General features: G+C 44.8%; 1 protein-coding gene and 1 long non-coding RNA gene across 5 annotated transcripts in view; one reads left to right on the top strand and one right to left on the bottom strand.

The window, feature by feature from the left end:
• Nucleotides 1–148: 148 nt before the first annotated feature.
• LOC123377914 lies at nt 149–8741 on the bottom strand. 2 transcript variants are annotated; one of them, XR_006582384.1, is made up of 3 exons: nt 8525–8741; nt 3922–4106; nt 149–617 (listed from the first exon to the last, which is right to left on the bottom strand). It is a non-coding gene; the product is annotated as an uncharacterized LOC123377914 (long non-coding RNA). The 2 variants fall into 2 exon arrangements; XR_006582385.1 differs by lacking the exon at nt 149–617 and adding an exon at nt 1120–2248.
• Nucleotides 3888–27638, top strand: part of LAMP3 (lysosomal associated membrane protein 3) — a 28748-nt gene continuing 4997 nt past the window's right edge. The window contains exons 1-5 of one of the 3 annotated variants that reach the window (XM_045031261.1): nt 3888–4039; nt 13429–14276; nt 15306–15425; nt 19753–19810; nt 20103–20267. In XM_045031261.1, coding sequence (XP_044887196.1) covers nt 3994–4039; nt 13429–14276; nt 15306–15425; nt 19753–19810; nt 20103–20267 — 1237 coding nt within the window. In that variant the 5' untranslated portion in view covers nt 3888–3993. Of the gene's footprint in view, nt 4040–8793; nt 8983–13428; nt 14277–15302; nt 15426–19752; nt 19811–20102; nt 20268–27638 lie in introns of those variants that run through there. The other 2 variants (XM_045031260.1, XM_045031262.1) reach the window with 2 other exon arrangements.

Raw genomic sequence — 27638 nt, 5'->3', positions numbered from 1 at the left:
AAGCTAAGACTGTAACCAGATCATGGAACAAACCCAATTTGTAGCTGGGTTCCCCAACCCATTTATAAAACGGGCCGTGTGTGTCATTTGGACTTTAATTGTGTGTTTGCAAGCTATCTGCACAGCCTGAGCCAACTGCATGGGGGAACGCTGCAAAAGGACAGGGAGGTAAAATGCATGAACTGTCAGACTTTATTAAGCCAACAAAACATGGAATATGTTTTCCCAAGATCATATGAGCCAAAAATTTCTCATCTCACACCGGTTTTACGCTAGTATAACTCCATTATGTGACATTTTGGGGCTTACCCAGGCCAGTAAAGGAGTCAGCTTGACTGACCCCCTATTGTTGTGCTTGTGAGTCATTACAGTAGCTATCGCTGAACTACTTATGGGCGTATGGCAAGAAATGATCTTGGAGTCGTTGAAAGATTCGGTCCCTCCCTTGATTACAAGGAACGTCCATCGGGTGAGCAATCTGCCTTTACCGAGAGATGCTAGCCTCTCTCCCCAGCTGTGTCTGAATTGCCCCCGGCCACCTTGCTCAATTAACCCTTTTAATTAGAGAATGTCTCTTCTGCTCTGGAGAAGGTTGAAAAGACTGAAGGCTGCAGTGACTGAAAGAAAAGAAGACACTGATTACCCAAGAGATTCCCTTGTCAGCCATCTCCCACTCACTCACACCCCCATCACAAAACAAGGGATTCTCAGGGCAGAAAAGAACTTAGAAGTTAAAGGGGTCCAGCCATAGGATCGAGCGGTGTGGAGGGAACCGCTGCACTCACCTTTCTACTGCAGCCCGCCTTGGGCTGGATGGGTCCCCCCTTTCTAGGTGCCCTAAGCAGAGCTGTCACTATCTGTCCCAGCTGAGAGATGGCAACCCCTCTGGGCTGTCTGAGTGCACTTTCTCAGGCCTCAGAGCTTTGCTCTCCTGTGGTAGAATCAAGCAATTCTCTCACGGATTGCCATATCGTGTTTATCTTCCTTGCTTACCCAGCCAGTCTGATTGGGTTAGGTACCCGCGGTTCTTCCCTTTGGGAGTTGCTGGCCAGTGGAGCATAAAGTGATCAGACGGCCGTCTCAGACCAAGACCAAGGTATTGTTTAATCTTAACAGTAGGAACAAAGTAAAACATAAGAGCAAAAGGATTTTAACACAACACATGTCTGTCTTACCAAGAGTCTAACTCCCCTCCTGATGGGGACCCCAGTAGGTCTAACTTCCCCCAGAACCCACACAACAGGCTGAGGGTTCTTAGTCTCAAAAACCCATGTCTCTGGCCTTAAGGGAGTTTGTGTCTTTTACACCTTCCTGAATCTTTTGATTTCCACCCTTCAGAGATACTGACTCTTTCCTGAGGAAGCCTGTCTGGCAATCCCAGCAGGGGCTTGCACGAGAGCAGCAAAACAACCGGCTCTGGCATCCTCCCTCAAGTGTTTGCTGTGCAGCATATATCTGGATTCCCTTCCCCTTCCTGGTGCACTCCTTGGCAATCCTACTATTGAATTCACTCAAAATATACATACAGCAAAACCCAGACCAACATATGAGAGTCATAAATTATCACAGGCAACACCATATCCCTCACACTCTCTATTTTTCTCTTCTATTTCTCCCTCTGTTCTGCCATTTTCCTCCTTGTCCTTTTCCTTGCAGGTGTGAGGTTTAGGGGGCTGTTTTGTGGCTTCCCCTCCCTATTTCCCACTTCCCAGAAGGCTTTGCACTGCTCTGGGTAAGAAGGACGAGTTCAGTGATAGCCGGGTATGGAGCACTTTTACCCTTGTTCTCCAAAAACGGCCCTGGCTCCATATCTACACATGGGTGTGATTCACAGTGTTAATAGAGTGATAAAACCTGTACACTTTGGGGCCCTGTCTACCTCTGAGACTCTTTCACCCTGTGCTCCAACCTGAGAGGTGAGCTCAGCTGAGGAGCCTCTGCCATCAGACCCTACACATGGACGTTGCAGGTGTGGAGACAGACTTCCCAGTGAAGGTCCCTCCGGTCTAGCACTTGTCTCCATTTTGGTCCCACAGAGCCTCAGAGTCGAGGTAGCGCTCATCTCTCTCCTCAGAGGATTATCTGAGGTGCAGGTGGGGTGAGGGAGCCAGTTGTAAAGAACAAACTGAGCTTTGTTTTGTGGTGAGTTTTCCTGGGTTGGTATTTGCCAGCAAGTGATGCGACGCTACGTTGTTTGAAACTTTTGATCATGTGCCCAGAGACTACATGGTGGGTTGTTTTTATAAATCTGAATGCAAATAAGTAAAAATAAGGTGCATGAGAGAGAGAGAGACAGAGAGCGCAAAAGCAGCCTGTATAAAAACCAAACCAACCAAGAAATGCTAACCTCCTCCAGTGACTGTGCTCTCTGTAATACAGCCCATTGTCCACTAGAGGGTAGCAGCTCTCTTGTTAACCATACAGTAGGAGTTGGAAATACGCTAGCTTAGTTTTAAAGCCCTTCATGGCAAAGATGGATATGGAAGGCACAGCCCAGATATTATTCCAGAGGCCCTGAACAGAACTGAGGGTGGGGTTCATGCTGCTAGAGTGCAGTAGCAGTTTATAAGTACATCGAGGGTGAAATTATCATATCATCTTATGCAAATGTGGATGGTTAAATTCTATTGTCTAGGAAGGACCTGATTCTCCGTATGAGAATCGGAGTTATGCTGGTGTAAATAGAATCATAGAATCCAAGATCAGAAGGGACCAATATGATCATCTACTCTGACCTCCTGCAAGATGCAGGCCACATTAGCCGATCCCCCCACTCCTTTAGCAAGCGACCCCTGCCCCATGCTTCGGAGGAAGGCGAAAAACCTCCAGGGCCACAGCCAATCTACCCTGGAGGAAAATTCCTTCCCGACCCCAAATATGGCGGTCAGCTGAACCCCGAGCATGCGGGCAAGACTCTCCAGCCATACCCTCTGGAAAAAGGTTAAGAATATCATATCATTGACCCATTGTACTATTTACCAGTGTGGCACTTAATTAACCTATTGAGTAAGCCTGGTATCCTATCATCAGAAGTAACCATGGAGTTACACCATGGAGTTACACCAGCGTAACTCAGAGGCGAACCAGGCCCTGAATCCTGCAGCTACTAATTTGGCAGAAACATTTCTTAGTGCAATGTAATTTATAATGAGCACTTCATTAAAATGTGTGCCATGAATGAGGTTGCGTTGTCAACTGCTTAGAGCAAAGGACTAGAAGAAGCCAAAGATGCCTGGGTTCTAGCCCCATCTAAGCCATTGATTAACTGGGACTGTTAGCATTGTTCCCCCCACTCAGGCCATTCCCTTCCTTCTGGCTTCCCAGCTAGTTAGCATTGCCCTAGTGCTCAAGAACTGCTAGCCAGCCCTTAGGCTTTGCTGCCCCCCCCCCGCTCATTCTCGCTGGGCTCTGTCTGGGTGGAGGTGGATGGACCTGGCTTCTTGCACCTGCCCCACTCAGTGCACTGTAAGTGTACAAACCTCTACCTCTCCCAGCCCTAAATTTAAATAATTTACACCCCCAATTTTTTTTAAACACACTCGGGCAAAGTAACTTTCTCTCGCTGGTTCCCCCATTTAATGCTCAGTATTTTCAATCATTAAAACTGCAGCCTTCCAAGACAGGCATCAGACAGCCATAGCTAGAAGCTAAAAACCCAGGGACAACATTAAGCCACTCTGTATAAACTCTTGCTACCCACTTGATGGGCTGCCGGGAGGGAATGAGACACCTTGCTTAGAACACCAGTCCTTATTCCTGTTTTCACTTTCCAGCCATCATCACCCTTTTCCTCTGTGGTGGCTTAACACTGAGAAGACACTGACTCCCCCCTGCTCCACCCCCACCTCTCTGTTCATGTGACTTGGTGGTATCTGCACAGTTTGAACTGTATCTGCCTTTGGGCAGGCATTCGTTCCTTACCTTTCAGCTCTGCAAAGAGGAAGAGCAGCACCTTACCCCACAACTGCAGCTAGTCTCGATCCTGCCTCCACCATGGGCAGGCGTGCTCTGGAGGTGGTACTGCTAAACGTCGCCTGTGGTGAGTTATAGCCTTCCTAGTGCTTTATCGCATCAAATGCGACCTCTGGTCATTGCAAGTTGTGTTTCTTTGCATTAAAAAAAAAATTACTTTTAATAACAGATTAGCACCTGGAGAACAAATTTGCTCCTATAAATAATGATGCAATTAATATGTTTCCATTGCTCAGAAATGTGCTAGTAAATATGATTATACCTTAAGCACTGTTCTGAGTTTTTGCTTTAGATATTTTTCCTTGCAGTCTGTGTTGAAAGTAACCCTGAGCTTATGGTAGGTAAGGTAAATGCATGAATAAGAAGCAGGCGATTTGAGTTCAAGAGATCCCCAAACAGATCTACAGAGCTCACAGAAAATATTAAGAGTTAGACAAAGACCATGCTGGGCACCTAAATTGGCTAATGCACAGTTAATGGAGAGACGTTCGTCTATATGGTACCAGGACAGGAGCGAGGGGAAAACCAGTTACAAGGGATTAATCTAAACAAAAAAGTCAAAGGGCTAGATCCTGAGTGAGTGTAAATCAGCATCACTCCACTGAAGTCCGTGGAGCTACATTGATTTACACCAGTTGAGGATCTGCCCAAAGTATTAAGACATCTCTGAATACCCGCATTAACTACGAAATATCAGTTGAGGAAAGAGATGAAACTATCTAGCCTTTGAATAACGGCTGGGTGGCTCTGCCCTGTCGTTCTGCATTGATTATTAGCACTTAGTGTGCAGGAAGCTTATAAGAATAGTGTCAAAAATCTTTCCCTGTGCAGCATTAACCACAGCAATATGCTGAGCGGGAGAAACGGCAGCTCGATTGTACGAACAGCAACGTCAGTGATAAACCTGGGCAAATTCTGCTTTCTGGTCCCCTGGGGTATATCGGGAGTAGCTCCGCTGGAGCCCACAGGAGTTGCTCTGAATGTACGTCGTTGTAAAGGAGAGTGGAATGAGACTGAAACCGATAGTGTTGTGCTCCCTTTAATCAGAGGGAAGCTGCTCCCTAGGATCTTTTCCTAGTTCAGCGTTTCCCTTTTAGAAATTCTGTATGAGTTTTTGAAAAGTCTGCAGAGTAAAACGTGTGTGTGTGGTTGGGGGAAGGGAAGCCTGGAGTCAAAGGCTGGGGGCCTGATCCAGTGTTTGGGGGCCTGAAAAGCTCCCATGGGATCTGGCCCTTTATACAACTACTAAATTCCCACTTCCAGGGCCGGCTCCAGGGTTTTTGCCGCCCCAAGCAGCAAAAAATAAAATAAAAAAATAAAAATAAAAAAATGCCGCCATTGCAATCAGCTCTATCACCGCCGCTTCAGTCTTCGGCGGCAATTCAGCGGCTGGTCCTTCGCTCCGAGAGGGAGAGAGGGACTTGCCGCCTCTCTCCATTGGCCGCCGCAAGCACCTGCTTGCTGGGCTGGCGCCTGGAGCCGGCCCTGCCCACTTCCTGAAGGCCTTGATCCAAAGCCAGCTGGAACCAATGGGAATAGTTCCATTGGCTGCAATCAATGCTGGATCAGGCCGTCTGTTTGTCCCTATTACCAAGTCCATCAATTAAAAGCAGCCATGTATTGGGTTCAGCATCAAAAGGGAAAACCCTGAGTGGCCCCTGAGCAGTTAGTGTCTCTGAGCGTAAAGCTGGGCAAAGGGATTTGGATGAGAGAAAAATATATTGGCCGATTTCTTTATTGCCTCACCCTATAGCTTTTATTAATCCGGTTTGCTATGGTAGTGCCTAAGGGTCAAGTAAGATCAGGGCCTCATCATGCTAGGCACTGTATAAACAGAGTAGCAAACAGTCCCTGCTCCAAAGATCTTACAATCGAAATAGACCAGCCAGACACAGGGTGGGGGAAGGGGTAGAACACACAAGCCGAGAGAAGAATGCGATGGCAGCAAACATCATGTTAGTTCCACACTTTTTTGGGGGGGTGGGATGGGGATGAGGGTGGGGGGAGTTTACTTAGGAGGAGATATCTTAAGCAAAGTAAGGGAAAGGAAGGGGGATGAGGGGAAACAGGTAGGGGAGAAGAGAGTAGAAGGGGCTCAGATCGCTCTAAAAACCATGGGGTATTGTCTTACTTAAAGAAACAAAGGTTGAGATTTTCAGAGCCACTTAAGGGCTTCAGATGCACAATCTCCATTGACATTCATGAAAATTGGGTGTTGTCTAAATTCCTTTGGTGGCAGTGACAATCGCAGCCTGAATCAGTGGCCATCTTCTCTGCCATCGATGCGTGAAAATGGAGATTTCAAACCCGGATTAGTAAAAGGGAACTTTGAAAACTGCCCCGTTCCTTCGATTTCAGAACTCTTGAGCTCTATTAAAGCTGAAAGAGCTGCAGGGGGGGTGGAATATGCAGTTCAGGGTCTGCAACATTCACGAACTGAATCCTACATCAGCCAAGGTGGAAAGAGGCTTTAAAAAAGTTAAAAGTTCTCAAAAAATGAACTGCTGGGGTGCTGAGAGTCTATATAAACTCCCTGCTGCTCCTTTACAGCTTTGAGTCATTCGGACACAAAAATGAGATGGGGGCTGTGACAGACTGACAATATCCTGAATAAGTCTTATAGAAATAAGATAATTCAATATGCAGTGGTTTAAGTTACACCTGATTGAATTAGGGTTATTACCTTTGGGGTACATTGTATTAAAAATGCAGCTGTGTCTGTGTCATTATATGCAACTCCACTAGTGGAAGGGGGATGGTAAGGTATTTCCTCCATTATCAGCCCATTGAAGCCACAACCCTGCCCCTCCGCCCCCTGAAGAAAGGGTAGTTTCAACTGGATTCTTCAGGGACCAACAGACAAGGAGTTTTAGATGTAAACAGGCTGATTTTATTCAGGATCAGGGCCTTCTTCCTGATCCAGCCAACACACAGGACCCCTGGTTCATGGAAGCCCCAATCCTTACAGAAGGGTTGGAAGGATTGGGGCTACCGAGGCCCATAAGACTGGGTGCTTGTTCTGAGCTGGAGCTGTGCATAGGTGCTGACTCCATGGGTGCTCCGGGGCTGGAGCACCCACGGGGCACCCACTGGGGAGCCAAGCTCCCTCAGCAAGCAATGGGACATGTTCTCTGGGACGAAGCTCGCTCGTCCAAGTCTTTTCAGAAGATGGCGCAAGCCACCTGAATGGTGTAAGAGTGGCAACACTGACTCAGAGGCACAACCCCCCCACCACCTCACTGTGGACTGGCTATGGACGTTAGTCTGGTGGAGAGATCTGGGGGTTTGCTAGTGACCAGGACAGGCCATGTGGAGACTCATCAAGTGATGGCTTCGTTTTTGCTTTTCTAGCCTAACTAGAGGAGCTGGTTGAAATTTTTCAAAGGAAACATTTTTCCATCCAAAATGACATTTTAATGAAAAAATATATTTTTAAAAGGTTTCCTTTTTGGTGAAAAATTTCCTGCCTCTTAATTTTTTCCTCTGAATTTTAAATTGAAAACGTTATCAAAATGGATATTGAAATTGTTTTGTGTACCAAAATCTGAGCAGTACTGAACTCTTGTCGTGTCTTCTCTAGCTAAATTAATTTAAATTTTAAGGCTGTTTCACAACCTTCAAGAAAACGGGTTAACTTACAGCTTCCTCTTTTCTATTTTTGTTGGGCTAATGCACCAAACCGCAACTCTGGGCAGTGTGGCAGAGCTCCGACCTTGTCTCAGTGGGTCCCACGCTTCCAGGCAGATTATGCTAGCCTTAGAGGCTCACTGTGACCCTCCACGTAGCCCTTCTCTCTCTAGGGCAGGAATCTCAAACTCAAATCACCACGCGGGCCACATGAGGACTAGTACATTGGCCCGAGGGCCGCATCACTGACCACCTTGTCATATAAAGATACAAAAGCCCCCTGCTCTGCCTCCATCCCAACTCCATCTCTTCCATGAGGCCCCACCCCTGCTCCTTCCCTGCCCCTATTCCAACCCCTTCCTCACATCCCCGCCCCTACTCCACCTCTTCTCCGCCTCCTCCCCTGAGCACGCAGCTCCCCGCTGCTCCCTCTTCCCTCCTGGAACGTGCTAAGTGCAGCAAAACAGCTGTTTGGCGGCGGGAAGCACCTGGAGGTAGGCAGAGGAGCACGGACACAGCGTTCTGTGGGGGGAGGGGAGATGGCAGGGGAAGGGAGCTTGGCAGCCACAAGAAGTAGCTCGGGGGGGGGGACAGAGAGCTTGGCAGGCCACCGCAAATAACTCCGCGTGTTGAGACCCCTGCTCTGGAGGCAAGGGTCACAGCCTACTGACCCATTTTCATCATAAACCAGCAAGGGCGGTGGAAAGAAGCAACCCTCCCTCACACAGTGTCAGGTGTCTCACCATTTCTGTGATTCATTGGGTAGATGGGGGGAGTCCAGGCCCACCCTCTATTCCAGGCTGCAGCCCAAGGACCTAATAGTAGCAGCTATTGGTGGCTGACTTTTTGAAACAGGACAAGGACAATTCCCTGGGCCACTTCCCCACAGCAGCTCCCACTTCTTCAACATCTACTTCACCCTTACCTCAGGGCCTCCTTCCTTGTTCCTGATGGGGTTTGTCCTGCCCAGTTTCTCCAGCAGCACAGCTTCCTCCTATAGCTTCTGCCATGCACCTCTAACTGACTAACTGGGAGGCTTTTAACTAGTTCCAGCCAGCCCTTGATTGGCTTCAGGTGTCCCAATCAACCTAGTTGTCTCCACTGCTTTCTAGAAGGATCTTAATTGGCCCCAGGTGTCTTGATTAACCTGGAGCAACTGCCATTTGGTTACCATGGTAACAGGGATTTGTTTAGCCTGGGGCTAACATACCTGTTTCTCACTACTTTTGTTTAGTCATCTGGCCTTTCCCCCTCACAGTAGATAGAACAAAGCAACTGCATCTGCTCTCTATGGGCCATGGTGAATATGACCATAAGCAAGGGAATAATACAACTGCTGCCAGAGCAACTAAATTAAAGTCCAGGAGAGTCTGAACTGGGAAGGTAAGTTCAAATATGACTATAAAAGCATGTTGGCATAATTAGATCTCTACTGATAACAAATATTTATTTTCTGAGATGTCAGTCATGCTAACGAGATGTGACCTTTCTATTGCGTTGAATTGTATTTTCAGGTTATAGTAATAGCTAGAACTAAAGTGAAATATAGTCCTTTCAACACTGAAATGAAAACAGGTCAAGATTAGAGGCAAGGCTGATCTGGGGCATGTAATTCACAACCCTCGGTTCTGTGAACTATTTTTTTGAGGGGTAGCGGTGGGGTCAGAATCAGACCCATATATCTGGATCCACTCCAATGGTTTTGGTTCAAGACTGGATCCAAAATCAAAAAGGTCTTATTTTCTGGATCCAGTTTGGATATGTCCTATGATGGTGGACATTTTGCAAGAGCAGATGTTCTGCCATTTTGGACAAACAAACAAACAGACAAACATAAGAACAGTTTTTGAGATTCCAGCACCAATTAATCTGAACCTTCCTCTAGGCCTGATTTAACCTAGAATCTGAATCTCAAATCCCAGCCTCTGTATACTTTGGGTGCAGATTCTTATATAGCCCCTCTCCAGATGGACTAAGTTAAAATAAACTTCTCAGCTAACTTCGTGAAGATCTTCACTCATAGACCACATGCTTTGCCTGGAACATGAATCATTTTGGATCTAAGGGTACCTGCTCACCCAGTAATGGGGAAGCGATTTCTGTTCTGCTATTTCAGCTAAACAAGAAGGGAAAACACTTTACCTACTTCCTGGATTTGTTGCACTTCAAAGAATATATAATTGGGTCGGACACTTATGACTTCTCTTAACTTGGCTTTGTTTTCACAGTGCCTGTCCCCTTCCCCCACCCCTACACTCACACAGAGTTATACTCACAACCCTTTTATACTTCAGAATGTTCTTTTTTAAATTGCTTGTGTAGATTTAGGAGCTGAAGAGGTTTTTTTGTGTGTGCCTGGAGTGGGTGCGCAAGTGGTGAGATTGTAGCCAACTCATAGGTTCTGCAAGAGGCACAATATAAACTTTCTGTAAATGTCGCAAAGTCTGAAATCTCATCCCTTTGAATCTTTTTAGATATTTACTAAAAAGCAACATAACATGAGACTTTGAACCTTGTTTCTCTTTAAGGAGAGCTACTTTAGAGGCCTGATCCTTCCTTGGGACTATCCCTTTGGGAACTCCCAGTGCACCACTTCCCTTTGTGAGCGTAGGCTGCCCAGTGTAGACACATGGTTTGCACTCATTCCTTGGGACTTTGTCGCTCACAGACATTTCACGCACTGGCGTTGTGCTGACGCTGCCCAGCCTGAGTCGGTTAAGCAGTTTAAAATAAAGGGGGGAAGAGGAGGATGGCAGGAGGTTGGGAATAGAGAGGCAGTCTGCCAGGGAAAGCTTCTATAGTCTGTCTGCTGGACCCCAACACTGGCTGCTACATGGCTGACCATTAAAATGTCCCGTCTGATCCTGCCACATTCCTCCTAAAGTGAGCCCTGATCAGAGGTGGAGTGCTACGTTGATGAAATTAACCTTTTCTGTGGTCCTTGGCCAGCTTAATAAAAAGGATACTTACCACCACATCCTGCCCCATCTAGGGATAATAAAATCCTTCTTCCCAGTGTACACTGTAGGCTGCCTATGGTACTGGTGAGACAATGGTGAGCGTGAGGTAATAGCTTTTATTGCACCAACTTCTGGTGGTAAGAGAGACAAGCTTTCGAGCTACAGAGAGCTCTTCTTCAGGTCTGGGAAACTAAAGCCATGTCTACACTACCACTCATAGGCACCAATTTCTGCTCCCGCCGGTGGGCGCTCTACCCGCCTCTGCCCCCAGCCCCACCCCGACTCCACCCCTCCCATCCCTGCCCCGCCCCCATTCCAACCCCTTCCCCAAAGTCCCCGCTCCAGCTCTGCCCCCTCCCTGACCCTATTCTGACTCCTTCCCCAAATCCCGGCCCCGCCTCCTCCCCTGAGCACACCACGTTCCCGCACCTCCCCTGCCTCCCGGACTGGCCAAACAGCTGTTGGGCGGCGGCTGGGCGGGAAGCTCTGGGAGGTAAGCGGAGGAGGGGGGGTGTGGAACACTCGGGGTGGAGGAGGTGGGGGGAGCGGGGAGCTTGGCTGCCAGTGGGTGCAAAGCACCCACTAAATTTTCCCCGTGGGTGCTCCAGCCCTGGAGCACCCATGGAGTTGGCGCCTATGCTACCACTTATGTCGGCAAAATGTATGTCTCTCCAGGGGGTGACTATTCCACCCCCGAGTGACATAAATTATGCTAGTATAAGTGGTAGAATGCACAAACTATGTCGGCAGGAGCTCCCACTGACAGAGCTACTGCCGCTCGTGGAGGTGGCTTTATTATGTCAACAGGAGAGCTCTCTCCTGTCAGCACAGAGCGGCTACACGAGTGATCTTACAGCGGCGCAGCTGCATCGGTACAGCTGAGCTGCTGTATGCTCTCTAGTGTATACATGGTCTAACTCAGTGTCACTGCTAAATACAAGGTTTAGCATAAGGAGTTATGCTACTTACAGTACTGCTAACTATAGATTGGTTAGCATAAGGAGGTAACACACATGTCAAGGGACCATTCAAGGTGGCCCATTAACACCCCTCCAGTCATGGGGAGGAAAATAAGGATGGGGCTGGAGAAATCAGCTGGGTGGGGGGCTGTTAGTGGGTTACAGATTGTTGTACTAAGCCATAAATCCAGTGTCTCTATTCAGTCCATGATTTTTAGTGTCTAGCAGAGTGATGAATTTATGCTCCCAGGCTGGTCATTTGAAAGTGTCGTGCAGGTTTCCTTTGAGGAAGAGGACTGATAGGTCAGCTATAGAGTAATCACTTTGTGAAAAGTGTTCACCCACAGGGGAGATGGTGTTTTTGTCTTGTCTCATTTTCCTGCGTGAGTTCATTTGAGCATGTAGTGATTGTCTGGTTTCACCCACAAAGTTGTTATTGGGACATGGAGTGCACTGGATGAGGTACACTGCATGTTGTGCTAGGCATGTATAAGATCCATGGATCTTGACAGGTGTGCTGTGGGAGGGTGTCGATCACTGTAGCAGTGGAGATATATCTGCAGGTTTTGCACTTGGTGTTCTGGCAGGGTCTGGTGCTGCTTTGAGTTGATGGGTCCTTGTCTGTGGGGAGCTTACTTCTGAGGATGAGCGTGGAAAGGTTGGGGGGGTTGTTTGAAGGCCAGAAAATGAGGTTCAGGAAAGATTTTTTTCAGGATGGGTCCCCATCGACTATGGGTTGTAGTTGTTTGATGATACCCCATATGGATCCTAATGTGGGGTGGTAGGTGACAACTAGGGGGCTGTGCAGTCAGAGGGAAGGTTATTTCTGTGTTGAAGCTGGACAAGAGGTAGCTGCCTGGGGCACTAGCCTCAGTGGCCTCCCCATTCACCTTCCAGACAGAGGCAGCTTGCAGAGGGAGGACCATGGAAGTCCTGCACCCTCGGGCTCCTTCCCCCAGAGCAGGCAGCATCAGCAACAACCAAGCGCACCTGCGATAAATAAAGTGGTGGGGTAGCTCCCTTTGTTTTCTTTCTCAGCTCTTCCCCCGAGGGGGGTGAAAAGGCTTGAGGGTACCCCACAAGGAGGAATTCCCAAGTGCTCCTTCCTGGGTTCAAAGGGGTTTTGTTGCATTTGGGTGGTGGCAGCATTTACCAAGCCAAGGTCAGAGAGAAGCTGTAACCTTGGGAGTTTAATACAAGCCCAGAATGGCCAGTATTAATTTTTAAAATCCTTGCGAGTCCCCACTTCCTGCACTCGATGTGCCAGAGTGGGGATTCAGCCTTGATATGGTGGGATTATACTGTTAACTGGCTGGCTGGTTGTCCATCAAAGGGAGCTGGCACCATGAGTGCAGGACCTGGGAACTCGCAAGGATTTTAAAAATTAATACTGGCTACTCCAGTACCTTCTACAGATTCCTTCCTTCTTCCTTGATAAAAAGACTTGACCTACCTGAAAAATACCTTTATTCTTTTCTTTTTCCCCCTTGTGTTCCTGATTCAGCTAAACCCATCGCCTCCCTAATAGAAAAAGGCTCCAATGAGGATCAAAATCCCAGATCTTCAGCACCCAGCAGACCCATGGTGCTGAGAGTTTGTCCTGTGACTATTTTAATGGTGTTTCTTTGCTCCCCATTGCGCCACGCTTCAAATGAAACGTCCCAATGTGCCAAGCTGCATAACTCTCCAGTTAGCAACAATATAACAGACTCAGGTATTGTTATAAAAAGATTCTTTAACAGGAGTTGTTCTACAGAATGTCAGCTGTGTTTCTTGCATTATAAATGGAGTGACAGGAGGAATCAAAATATACCAGACTCTTTATTACAAAACCAGAGGGATACTGTAGATATCAACAGGTTATGAGCAATGAAGGTTACTAGTCTAATGACCTGTTTACTCCTTTGCAGCATTTTTATCCTGCCATGCCGATGTAGGGAATTATGAGATGGAGCTCAAATCAACCCCACAATCTACTTTGTTCCTACAGAGAACTACTTCTGCTCAATCAGTTCCCCCATATCAGAGAACTTCTTCCGGCCATGCAGTCACCACGTTTTTCTCCAGCAGGACAAGTAATATTATAACCACCTCATTAAGCCAAAGAACATCTGTGCTCCCTGCCACCCAAACAACAAACCATCATCCGGTAACAACAGCATTGGCCCCTAACATGACAACGCAAGCAAGAGAAAACAGCACCCAGCTGACCAGCAAGACGACCCATCTAATATTAACAACTACAGTAGCAGGTAAAAAAACAACTGCAAAGCCCCCACTGCCGACCAATGAAACTACAACCCATGTAAGAGTAACAACTACAGCACAAACATCTAACAAGACAACCATCCAGAGAACCGAGAAAACCACAATGCCAACCAACCAAACAACCCATTCAAGGGTAGCAACTACAGCTGCAGCTAAGAAGACAACTGCAAAGCCTACATCACCAACCAATCAAACTACAACCCTTGCAGTAACAACTAAAGCAACAACGAACAAGACAGCTGTAAAGACCACCGCACAGACAACTAAACAAACAACGCATACAGCAGCAAAAACTACAGCCAGAACCAACATGACAACCATTCCTCCAAGGAATCAAACAACCAGACCTGCTACGACAGCCACCGTGGGGCCCACTCTCGCACCTGATCCATCCTCACCCACTACTGGAGCCTACAATGTTTCCAATGGAAGTGTGAACTGCATTAAAGCATCAATGGGATTGGAGCTGATTGTTCAAAACTTTAAGACGGTGAGATGCAATATTCATTAGCATTAAAGAGATACATGATCTGATGCTTGTACCAATCTTTCTTCATTAGTTTGAGTTTATCCTGCCTCCTTCAAAGCAATTCCCATCAATTACCATATGCTGCAAAATTAGACATCAGTGTAAGAAGTGTACCTGTTTCCCAGAACTGTAAGTGAGTTACAATCTGAGTTGTTTTAAAAAGATGCTTAAACTGGAGAGTCATAAGAGGGATGGGAAATTTATCAATCAGTTTTTCAAAGATGGAAGTCTTTGATTTGGGTTCTTTGATATTTTAGAATCATAGGAACTGCCAGGAGGATCAGACCAATGGTCCAGGCAGAAGTCGTATGCCTCAAAAGAACATGCAAGAAACCCCATACTAGTTGGTTACAGAATAACCTGCCATAGGGAAAAGGTTGTCCTAACTTCCATTACTTAGAGGTTAGGATTATACCATGAAGTATTGGAATTTATATCCTTTTGAAAGCAAATGGTTTCTTTTGTGTTTTTAATCCTTACTATAGTAAATCTGGATGTTTTCATTTTGATTCTAAATGTTGTATAAATGTGATGACTGCTAAGTGCAGATGAAAGTATCTGATACTCACTACGGTCCAGAGCTAAGCATAGCGCCTCACACCACTAAATTGTTTCTAACCTGCAGACCTGGTCTGCTCCGGGGTTTCTCCTCACCAGATTGTGATGCATTGTTTTATTATGTGAGAAAGGCCACAGAGGGTTAGATTGAAGTGTTCTCAGCCTCGAAGGGCCCAAGTCAAACTAAAGTCCAGGTCTGCAGAAATGATGTTCGAGACAAATAATGCAATCTGCAGTGCTAAGCCCCTGGAAACATGAGATCAGACTGGCTCATGCAGCCTACGGTCTCTTGCATGGTAGTCAGCCACAAAGCTATTGATCCAGACCCATCAATTCAATTTCAGAAAGCTCTTAAGTGTCTGTGGGTTTCTTTTTTTGTTTTGTCTCTAACTGAGCTACGCTGGAAGTTGTTTTTTTTTGTCTCCACAGCAGAAGAAGGGATACTTCAATATTGATCCCAGTATCACACAAACGTCTGGAAGCTGTGGAAATCTGCAATCAAATCTGAACTTAACTTTTAACGGCGGCTTTATAAGCTTTACCTTTGTAAAGGTAATTGTTGCACACTTATTTTTTACCGCAACGCAGAGGTCAGAGCTGGGGAATTGGGATTCAGTTTCTAGGTTCTATTCCCAGCTCGCTCAATAACTCGTTGCATGATCATGGGCAAGTCATTTCATCTCCCTATTCCTCATTTTCTCCATCTGCAAAGACTTCACAGGGTGTTCTGATGCTCAGTAAATTAATGTCAGTAAAGTGCTCTGAGATTCTCTGGTTGAAGACACTAGAGAAGGGCAAAATATTGATATTACAACAGGATATCACACAAAACCTGGATGTGGATTGCACACAGCTCAAAATATGGGGCTGTTTATACCTGAATTTTTGGTTTGGCCCATTATAAAGAGAGGAGACATTTGCAAATTCAGATTTCCTCCGCCACCAAACTTCAGAGGTGTTTGGGTCCAGGGTTTAGTTTGGGGCCATCTCTATTCCAAACATCTACGTAGAATACAGCATGGCATGTCAGTGACCATGTTATTCTGAATAAATACGTCTCTGTGCATGTCAGGAAGCTGGCACTGGACCCTAAATTAAAGAGACAAGGGACTCTGGTTTATATGGGGCACCCGTGCCTAGGTTTTTGGTGTGCAGAGGGAAGAGATTCGATGATGGCTAACAGGGATTGAACCGTGACACCAGCAGTGCTATAAAGAGACGTTTGTACTATGAATGCAATGGACAAGGCAGTCGACAAAAGGACTTTAAAATGGAAAAAAGACTGTAATAAAACTGTAACATCATCATTGTGAGATTGTGATTTAATCTCACAAAGCCACAAGATTGTTACATGAAGAGGGGCCCAAATCTGAACACACCTGAACTTTGGAAACATTTGGGTTTGGGTCTGAGCTTCATAGCTGAACCGTATCTTTTTAATGGGTCAAACCAAAACCTTGATTTTGGTTCCATCAGTCTTCCAGGACAGAATACTTCTGTCCTCCACACTGGTCAGGGAAATCATCCTAGACCCCTGTTAACAACTGTGTTAGGGAACATGCAAGTGGTTAATCATCCAACATTCACAATTCACCTTTGGACAACGGGCCAGATCCTCAACTGGTGTAAATTGGCATAGGTCCATTGGAGACAGTGGAGCAAGCAATGCCAGTTTATACTGCCCAAAGTTGTTAATATTTGGGCAATGTGACAATATTAGATTCTGGTGAATAACATGGCTGAAACCCATCTCCCTTGGTTGACTGGAGACAGATTTCTAAAACTGCAGAGGAAAGAGGAATAAATGTGAGGCGAAGGAAAATATACAGAGGAAATGTTTGAAAACAAAGGATCAGTTAATATTGTAAGTGTTTGTTTTGGATGTGTTCTCCTTGCACTCAGAGAGCTGCATTCCTACCCTGCAAGGATCCTTAGACCAAGTCCTGTGATTCAAGTACCTATAAGCATCAGCTGGAGCAGCAGCACTAAGGATACTGATATGAAACTTGGGAGCTGTGCTTGCTCTCACCCCCAGAACAATGAGCTTAATGGCACAGCATTGCACAATCTATCCTTCACTTAAAGATAAGCTCTCACAAGAGTGTCAGGGCTTTGAAATATGAGCTGTTCAGAACTCCGTTTGTTACAGTTTCAGTCTGGTATGGTCAACCTTCAGACTCTCAAGGACTGATTCTGGTCACAGGCAAACTGGTTTTACACTTGTATAGCTCCAGTCACTCCTGATTTGCATCAGTGTAGCGGAGGGCAGAATCAGACCCTCAAGTCACATGTCTGCAGTGCTGAAATGTGATGACAGATAAATGAGTAGCTGCTTTTATGAACCCACAGGCAGGTGTCCTTGCACAGGGTTTGAAAACAGGAAGGCCTGTAATGTACCCACCATATGCTCAGTAAGAACAGATGTTTTATTCCTCAGAGTAGAATTGGTCCCGTGGCTGGACAGAATGCAAGGTTGCTAATGGAGATGGCAACTGTTTTGTGATATGGACTCTTGTCTGTCAGGAACTTCACTGACAACTGCTTCTCACTGGAGTATAGTGGTTAGAGTGGGATACTAGGAGTCAACATTCCTAGGATCGCTGTGTGATCTTGTGCAAATCATTAGCCCTCTTGGTTTAACCATCTGTAAAATAGGCATTCTAATATTTCCCCCACAAAGGTGTGATGAGGTGTAAATGACATTTGTAAAGAGCTTGAAATCTTCAGTGCTATAGAAAGTGCAAGGTATAATTATTAGAACTTCTTTCCTCTTTTTCTGACTATGGAGTTTCACACATTTTCTATTATTGTTGTTGAAACTTGTGAGCCTTAAAACTCTCCTTACTTCAAGAAGGAGAAGTACAAGAGGAGAATAGTTGCCAGCTGGCAATTATCCCACAGTCTAACCCTCCAGTCCTTCCATACACAGAACTGTAGCTGAAGCCATAGGCGCCGACTTCCCCTCTTTCCTGTGGGTGCTCAACCCCCCCTCAGCTCCCTGCCCTGCCCCAATTCCAACTCCTTCCCCAAATCTCCACCCCAGCCCTGCCTCTTCCCCTGAGTGTGCCACGTTCCCACTCCTTCCCCCAATCCCAGAGTGTGCTAATGCTGCCAAACTGCTGTTTGGTGGCATCCGGGTGGGAAATGCTGGGAGGTAGGCGGAGGAGCGGGGATGTGGCCCACTCAGGGGACAGGGAAGGAAGTGGGGTGGAGGGTGAGGGGAGCTTGGCTGCCAGTGGGTGCAGAGCACCCACTAATTTTTCCCTGTGGGTGCTCCAGGGCTGAAGCACCCATGGAGTTGGTGCCTATGGCTGAAGCCACTGGTAATTCAGCCTCGCAGCAGGGCTGCAAGAGGAGGGCCAAATTCTAAATCTGAAACTTGCGTTTCTTTCATTTAAAATATTGCTCCTTGGGAATAGCCTCATAAGCTACAGCTCTCATTTCCGTGAGGGTCCCAGGGCAGAGCAATCAGACAGTCGCACTCCACCAGGCTTTAGTGAAATACCCACGCAGGATGGCCAGCTGAAAATACCGCAGTCAGCTGGCACGATCTCAGGTATTTTCCACTCCACAAAGCTGCAAGCCTGTGAAATCAAGCTGGCCTTGTGGGAGGTGTGTGCAATTACAGAAGTTACAGAAAGGACCATTCCTGTTACAGTTTCCTCTCTTGTTTTGCGATGTGCTTTCACCTCAAATTGTTGTTACACCGAATGGAAGGTAAGCAAAACCCAAACTGGAAACTCACAGTGGAAATGCACAAATTGTTGCAGACATCTTCCTGTCCCAAGCACCTTGAATCTCAGTGCTGTGAGACTGATTTAAAGCCACCATTCAGCTTTGTGCAAGTCCTACATAAATTCAACTAAAGAGAGCAGTGTGGAGAGTCTCCCTCCAAGTATAAAAGCAGAACACAGGGTAGAAGAATAAAAGGTCTCATCTTGTGATTATTAACTTGTGTAATACAAAAACTTGTGGAACCCTCCCCTACATGTGGTTACCACAAATGACATAGAAATGTACAGACACAAGGTGAGTTAGGTAAGATCTTTTACTGGACCAACTTCTGTTGGTGAGAGAGACAAGCTCTGGTGCTTACACAGGTCTTCTTCAGGCCTGTGTAAGCTCTAAAGCTTGTCTTTCTTACCAGTTGGTCCAATAAAATATATTACCTCGTCTATCTTGTGTCTCTAATATCCAACACGGTTACAACACCACTGCATATATATGGCTTATACTCACATACAACACCTGCAAATCACACCCACATGATCCACTTAAACTGAACTGAGCATTAGCTGCAGTGTATATGGCAGGGTGCGTGCGCCAGATTCTGGCACCAGAATGTTAAAATAAAGTCCCTATGGGCTGGTTGAGGGAGTTGATTCTCAGGATCTGATGGCAGGATTTTTTTTTTGATATGTTCCAATCTTGAATAACTGTGTGATCTCGTCACTGCTACCTTTGCCCATTTTTCCTCATTCACCCTTGGTTTATTTTTAATGACCCTCATGGGTCATGTCAAATATGAATCATAAACTCTTCAGGGCCGGGACTGTTAGCCAGACTCTCAATCACTATAAATCAGCACAGCTCCATTGAAATCAATAGAACTGAAATTACACCAGATGATAACTTGGCCTTGTGACTTTTTGCATCTGGAAAATTAATAATAATCTTGAAGCTCCACAGGGCAATGGAATTTAAGTTTCTTCCACAAAACACCTGCTTTGTTTAGCGAGACAATAACTATTTCGTCTCATATCCTCCACGAGTCCATTTTGCTGGGTTTGTCTTCCCTGCCCCACAGTATACTGTGTATTATATTTCACAAACGTTAAGGCGCAATGGCAGCTAATGATATTAATTTGTTATTTTGCAGAAAGATAGAGTCTATTACATCAGTACAGTTGAGGCCAGCTTAAAGATACCCTCTGTGGGTAAGTGTTTGTGTATTTTATATTCACGGTGTTAATTTCATTTCCAAGCCATTCTTGATTTAATTTTGTTGTGATTTTCTTCTTATCAGTTATTTTCAGTTTTCTACATATCTGGGGTCTACATATCTGAGGGTGGACTTAGGCTGCCTTAGCGTAAAAACAGTGATTTTGCTGATAGGTTACTGTAGGGGAACAAAGGCTCTTCAGAATCAGCCACCACTCAACCTCAGAAATGTTTCCATAGAGTTATTGTCTATTCCTAGTTGTGTCTCTCTCTCTTTGTGGCCTCCAGGTTCGTGGCACAATGCTACAAGCAAGCAGCTGTTTACAGCTACGATGGGGAATTCGTTTAAGTGTCTCAGCAAACAGATGGTGAACCTGGCAGACAACTTCCAGCTGCTCACTGTTAACACCCAACTCCAAGCCTTTGTCATTGTTGGTGACCAGTTTGGGAAAGGTACGTTAGAGAGTTAGCTCATCCAGGTTTATTTTGTGGCTCCAGGAGCTAAAGATTTGCAACTGAGCAGCATTTCAATTTTATTAATATAGCAAGTAGGCTTTTCTCACTGCGGGCTGGCAGGCTGGAAATATGGTGGCTCTGTTAAATATGTGGAAAATCAATGTAAAGTAATGGCTCTCTAAGTCAAACTACTCCCCCAGCGTGTCCATGGTGTCATTGGTCTCTCCCAGTCATACATCAGGCCAGGGCATGAAGGAGAAAGCCTCTCCATGACTTTTGGCTCCTTTCCCTCTGCCTATAAACATGCTCCATTTCCCTTCATCCTAAAAAACTCACCATCCTTGACCCTACCTGTCTCTCAGTGACCATTGTATCCCCCACCTCCTCTTGCTTTCCCAATGCTACTGGAAGTGTATTTACAACCATTGCATTGGCTTCCTGTCCTCTAGCCCATTGAATACAGAGTCCAGTTCAAGGTCTCTGTTGTCAAAGCTGTCTCTGGAACTAGCTCCCTGGGAGAACATCTGTCCCTTTAGAACCATGATCTCCCACAACACTACACTTCACTGGAATGATGAAACTGCCATCCAGTAGGGAACAGCTGTGGCATGCAGGAGATGGAACTTTTAGTGGGTCTTGACCTAGAGACTATGGAACTCACTATCCAAAAAGGTGCAGCAAGAATGACCACCAGCCTGCCTATATTCAGCACTAAATGCAAAGCTCATCTCTTCAAGTTGGCTTTCCTTGAACAAGTTCCTCTTGCATACAGACACGCAAACACAAGCCAGTCAAGTAGCTTAGTGCTACCCACTCGGAAGAAAGAGAGAGGACGATCAATATTGTCTTTTGCTTTTAATTCGTATAAGGTGCGCATATTCTTGGCACCATACCCGAACCTAAGTAGTCAAGCAGATTTCTCATTTCTCCTGCCATTTACACACATTAAAAGAAAAGACGCATAGCTCTTCCTTTGCCCTCTGATGTTCTACTTGCTTTCAAAAGATCATTTCCTTGATTCCCCTTCCCTGTCTAATTCTCTCCTTTGACTCTGTTAAAACTGAACTGTTGTTCTTCCTTTGCTAGTTCAGCATTTCAACTCCTTCTCCTCCTCCTGGCAGGCTAGTACTTCTCATTATGCATAGAAGGTAATATAGTGGGAAACTGTGGTTTTTTTCTCTACTACTGCTTCCTGGCTCTGTAGACTATGGAGAACCTTGGCCACTCTCACAATTTGTCCCCATCTCTTTCTTTCAAGGGCATATTTTTCCAGTTGAGGGTAATTCACATTAAAAGCTCTTAGACTTTGCTCACTGTTATCCCTCCATCTTCTCCTTACTAGCCATGAGGTTGGACACCACAAGGATGTCCTTCCAAGAAACGCCTTGTTTGGTGTGTCTTCCATCATCCTAACAACATGCCCTGTCCAATGAAGTGATTGGGACTTCACTACATTTACTATACTGGGTTCTCCATAGACCTCCTGCAGTTCCTTATGACATCATCTTCTTCATGTTTTTTCCCCTATACATATTTTTAAAAGTTCTTAAAAGTGAAGCTGAATTTGCAAGATTTAGTTGTCATTTGTTTTAATGTAAACACATTCTCACAAAGGGTTTTTCCATACAACAAAACTGAGCTGATGTGGATCATAGTTGGTCTCCAAATTCAGATCTGAACTTCCTAAAAGAATGGGTTTATTCAGACCTGGGATTTTGGTATGGCCCCATCTCCAGTGGTAACACATAGAAGAGGCCTATTAGATCACATTATCTGCCTGCTAATCAAGGACATGTCCAAAATGATGTTATATTGGAATTTAGCCAAAAGGCCAGAAGGCAGGTAACTTTGGTTAAAAGAATTCCTCCAATGGCCAAGAAAGTTATGAGAAAGTGACATACTGTTCTGTATGCAGATGATGAATGAAAAATCCCCAGTGAAAGCTGGCTCTGTAAAGCAGCCACACAAATGGCCTTTTTACGTCACGTCTCTGAGACAGTGGAGTTTCACTTCCATTGCACCAGATTTGCTTATCTTTAAAAAAAAAAAAAAAAGGAAGGAAGAAAGAAAGAAAACACCAGCAGCAATGACAGTGGGTTTCAAGATACTTATGGTTTTGCATAAGCCACAATGGAGTTACATCGGGGAGGAGTTTGGCTTGTTCGGAAAGCCCTAAAAATTACTTTTGAATCACACTTCCATATACTGGAAATAGGTCTCAGTGCTCACAACCCAAAGTTGCCTCCAAACCAACATCCCTGATCCAGACAGCCGCAGACTGGTGGAGAGTTTGAATGCAGATTACAGAAGCTGTGTAGCTTTACTACAATCCTGAATTTGCCAAAGGCTTACTTTTTAAAAAAGCAGCACCCAGCCCTAGATGAAACCACTGAGCTAGGTAAGAACTGCATCAGGAGCGGGGTAAGCAGTGTGGTAGTTCTGGAGTTAGAGATGACATTTTATACTCCAGAATATGCTCAAGGTTAGTTAAATGCTGCTGGTGTAAAGATTCCCCTCTGCTGAGAAGATTAAACCAAGCCACAGCTCACCACTACCTGTAGCAATGCAGACCAGGAGGTTAAAAAGAATTGAAGATAAGATTAACAGCAGGAAAAGGAATCATACAGGTTTACTAACACTTTACGATTTAATATTATATGTCACAGACATGGAGAGACTTTATCTTTCTTGGAGGACAGTCAACACTTGACCTTCCTGCTGTGGTCAAGGTATTAGGCATAATTCACAGTGGAAGAAAGTTACTTGGACCCGAGCATATTTTGGGTGTAAATTGGACTGGCTGCTGAGCTGTGATGATTCGTGATCATATATAAAGGATTTAATTGATCAGAGGAAACTACTGTACCCAAAGCTTCACATAAGAGGCCTTTCTCTGGAGCACTGAGTGAGCTCGTGCATTGAGATCAGGTGGATCTATGATCAGTTTCCTGCAGCTGCTAGCACTGGGCAATGGTGAAACTCAGACTATCCTCTCATCTCTAATGTTATTCTGACTGTAGTGCAAGTTTAAATGAGCCAGATTCTTAAGTCCTATTCAAGTAAATGTCCTAAATTTTGCAGTCTTTATTCAGTTCTTCCTCAGGCCAACGTCCCATTGAGCCCAATCCCTAAGTCCTTAGTCGGGCAAAACACTCACTGAAATTAATAGGCAGTAGGTTTGAGGCAATATGGAGTTAGGTGTGATCCTTATCATGCTAACAAAGTGCTTGGCTATGGACTCCCTTCTTTGGCCATACATAAGAACGGCCATATTTGGTCAGACCAAAGGTCCATCTGGCCCAGTATCCTGTCTTCTGACAGTGGCCAATGCCAGGTGCCCCAGAGGGAATGAACAGAACAGGTAATCATCAAGTGATCCATTCCCTGTTGCTCATTCCCAGCTACTGGCAAACAGAGGCTAGGGATACCATTCCTGCCCATCCTGGACTTATGGAGCTATCTTCCATGCATTTATCTAGTTCTTTTTTGAACCCTGTTAGTGTCTTGGCCTTCACAACATCCTCTGTCAAGGAACTCCACAGGTTGACTGTGTGTTGTGTGAAGAAATATTTTCTTTTGTTTGTTTTAAACCTGCTGCCTATTAATTTCATTTGGTGACTCCTAATTCTTGTGTTATGAGAAGGACTAAATAGCACTTTCTTATTTACTTTCTCCACACTAGTCATGATTTTATAGACCTCTGTTATATCCCCCATTAGTCGTCTCTTTTCCAAGCTGAGAAGTCCAAGTCTTGTTAATCTCTCCTCATACGGCAGCTGTTCCATGCCCCTAATCATTTTTGTTGGCCTTTTCTGAACCTTTTCCAATTCCGATATATCCTTTTTGAGAGGGGGGTGACCTCATCTGCACACAGTATTCAAGGTGTGCACGTACCATGGATCTATATAGAGGCAATATGATATTTTCTTTCTTATTATTTATCCCTTTCTTAATGATTCCCAACATTCTGTTTGCCTTTTTGACTCCTGCTGCACATTGAGTGGATGTTTTCTGAGAACTATCCACAGTAACTCCAAGATCTCTTTCTTCAGTGGTAAGAGCTAATTTAGACCCCATCATTTTATATGTATAGTTGGGATTATGTTTTCCAATGTGCATTACTTTGCATTTATCAACATTGAATTTCATCCACCATTTTGTTGCCCAGTTACCCAATTTTGAGAGATCCTTTTGTAGCTCTTCGCACCCTGCCTGGGACTTAGCTATCTTGAGTAGTTTTGTATCATCTACAAATGTTGCCGCCTCACTGTTTATCCTTTTCCCCAGATCATTTATGAATATGTTTAATAGGACTGGTCCCAGTAAGACCCCTGGGGGACACCACTATTAACCTCTCTCCATTCTGAAAAGTAACCATTTATTCCTTCCCTTTGTTTCCTATCTTTTAACCAGTTACCAATCCATGAGAGAACCTTCGCTCTTATCCCATGACTACTTACTTTGCTTAAGAGACATTGGTGAAGGACCTTGTCAAAGGCTTTCTGAAAATTTAAGTACAGTATATTCACTGGATCCCCCTTGTCCACATACTTGTTGACCCCCTCAAAGAATTCTAGTAGATTGGTGAGGCATGATTTCCCTTTTCAAAAACCATGTTGACTCTTCCCCAACAAATTATGTTCATCTACGTGTCTGACAATTTTGTCCTTTACTATCGTTTCAACCAGTTTGCCCGGTACTGAAGTCAGGCTTACCAACCTGTAATTGCCGGGATCACCTCTGGAGCCCCTTTTAAAAATTGGCATCACATTAGCTATCCTCCAGTCATTTGGTACAGAACCTGAGTTAAATGATAGATTACAGCCTACAGTTAGTAGTTCTGCAATTTCACATTTGAGTTCCTTCAGAACTCCTGGGTAAATACCATCTGGTTCTGGTGACTTATAACTGTTTAGTTCAGGGTTTGGCAACCTTTCAGAAGTGCTGTGCCGAGTCTTCATTTATTCACTCTAATTTAAGGTTTTGCGTGCCAGTAATGCATTTTAACATTTTTAGAAGGCCTCTTTCTATAAGTCTATATATAACTAAACTATTGTTGTATGTAAAGTAAATAAGGTTTTTAAAATGTTTAAGAAGCTTCTTTTAAAAATTAAATTAAAATGTAGAGCTCCCCTGACCGGTGGCCAGGACCTGGGCAGTGTGAGAGCTGCTGAAAATCAGCTCGCGTGCCGCCTTCGTCACGCGTGCCATAGGTTGCCTACCCCTGGTTTAGTTTATCAATTTGTACCAAAACCTCCTCTAATGACACCTCAATCTGGGACAGTTCCTCAGATTTGTCACCTAAAAAGAAGGGCTCAGGTTTGGGAATATCCCTCACACCCTCAGCCATGAAGACCAATGCAAAGAATTCATTTAGTTTCTCCGCAATGGCCTTATTATCCTTGAGTGCTCTTTAGCATCTCAATCATCCAGTGGCCCCACTGGTTGTTTAGCAGGCTTCCTGCTTCTGATGTACAAAAAAATTTTTTTGCTATTACTTTTTGAGTCTTTGGCTAGCTGTTCTTCAAATTCTTTTTTGGCCTTCCTAATTATATTTTTACACTTCATTTGCCAGAGTTTATGCTCCTTTCTATTTTCCTCACTAGGATTTAACTTCTACTTTTTAAAGGATGCCTTTTTGCCTCTCACTGCTTATTTTACTTTGTTGTTTAGCGACGGTGGCTCTTTTTTGGTTCTCTTACTGTGTGTTTTAATTTGGGGTATACATTTAAATTGATCCTCTGTTATGGTGTCTTTAAAAAGTTTCCGTGCAGCTTGCAGGGATTTCACCTTTGGTGCTGTACCTTTTAATTTCTGTTTAACTAACCTCCTCATTTTTGTGAAGTTCCCCTTTCTGAAATTAAATGCTACAGTGTTGGGCTTCTGTGGTGTTTTCCCCGCCACAGGGATGTTCAAGTTAATTATATTATGGTCACTATTACCAAGTGGTCCAGCTATATTCACCTCTTGGACCAGATGCTGTGCTCCACTTAATCAAGAATTGCCTCTCCTCTTGTGAGTTCCAGGACTAGAGGTTCCAAGAAGCAGTCATTTAAGGTGTCAAGAAACTGTATCTCTGCATCCCGTCCTAAGATGACATGTGCCCAGTCAATATGGGGATAGTTGAAATCCCCCATTATTATTGAGTTTTTTATTTTAATAGCCTCTGTAATCTCCCAGAGCATTTCAGTCATTTCACCATTCTGGTCAGATGGGCTGCTGTATATATCCCTACTGATGTATTCTTATTATTAGAGCATGGAATTATTCTCCATAAAGATTTTATGGTACAGTTTGGTTCATTTAAGATTTTTACTTCATTTGATTCTACGCTTTCTTTCACATATAGTGCCACTCCACCACCAGCACGGCCTGTTCTGTCCTTCCGATATATTTTGTACTCTGGTATTATTGTGTTCCATTGATTATCCTCATTCTACCAAATTTCTGTGATGCCTATTATATCAGTATCCTAATTTAATATGAGGCACTCTAGTTCATCCATCTTATTATTTAGACTTCTAGCATTGGTATATAAGCATTTTTAAAACTTGCTACTTTTTAGCTGTCTGCCATTATATGATGTAATTGAATGGGACTTTTTTTCATTTGACAGTTTCTCATCAGATCCTACCTGTATTTTATCATCTTCCATCCTCTCCTCTTTTTGGGACATAGAGAATCTCCATTAATAGTTCCTCCCTAAGGGATGTCTCTGTCCGAACCACGTGCTCCTCCGCACCTGTCAACTTTCCCCCAGCCCTTAGTTTAAAAACTGCTCTGGGACCTTTTTAATGTTAAGTGCGAGCAATCTGGTTCCATTTTGGTTTCGATGGAGCCCATCCTTCTTGTATAGGCTCCCCCTTTACAAAAGTTTCCCCATGTCCTAATAAATCTAAAACCCTTCTCCCTACACCATTGTCTCATCCATGCATTGAGACCCTGCAGTTCTGCCTGTCTAACTGGCCATGTGCGTGGAACTGGAAGCATTTCAGGGATTGCTACCATGGTGGTCCTGGACTTCAATCTCTTACCTAGCAGCCTAATATTGGCCTCCAGGACCTCTCTCCTATCCCTCCCTATGTCACTGGTACCTACATGTACCACAACCACCGGCTCCTCCCCAGCACTACATAAGTCTATCGAGATACCTCGAGAGATCCGCAGCCTTCACACCAGGCAGACTATTAGGCAGGAGTAACTGAAAGCTACACAGCAGAGGTTCTCCTTCATGTCAGATACCGGTCTTACTCATTATTTTTAACCTTGCACTGTATGCATGGAGTGCTCCACAGGTTCAACCCATAAATGTGTATCAACAGATTTTTTTCCATATGTGTATGTGGTAAAGCAGAATAGATTCCCCAA

The sequence above is a fragment of the Mauremys mutica genome, chromosome 9 (genome assembly GCF_020497125.1).
Source record: "Mauremys mutica isolate MM-2020 ecotype Southern chromosome 9, ASM2049712v1, whole genome shotgun sequence".
Taxonomy (NCBI): Eukaryota; Metazoa; Chordata; order Testudines; family Geoemydidae; genus Mauremys; species Mauremys mutica.
Note: the sequence above shows the minus strand (reverse complement) of the source record. Positions and strands in the feature narration are given on the sequence as shown.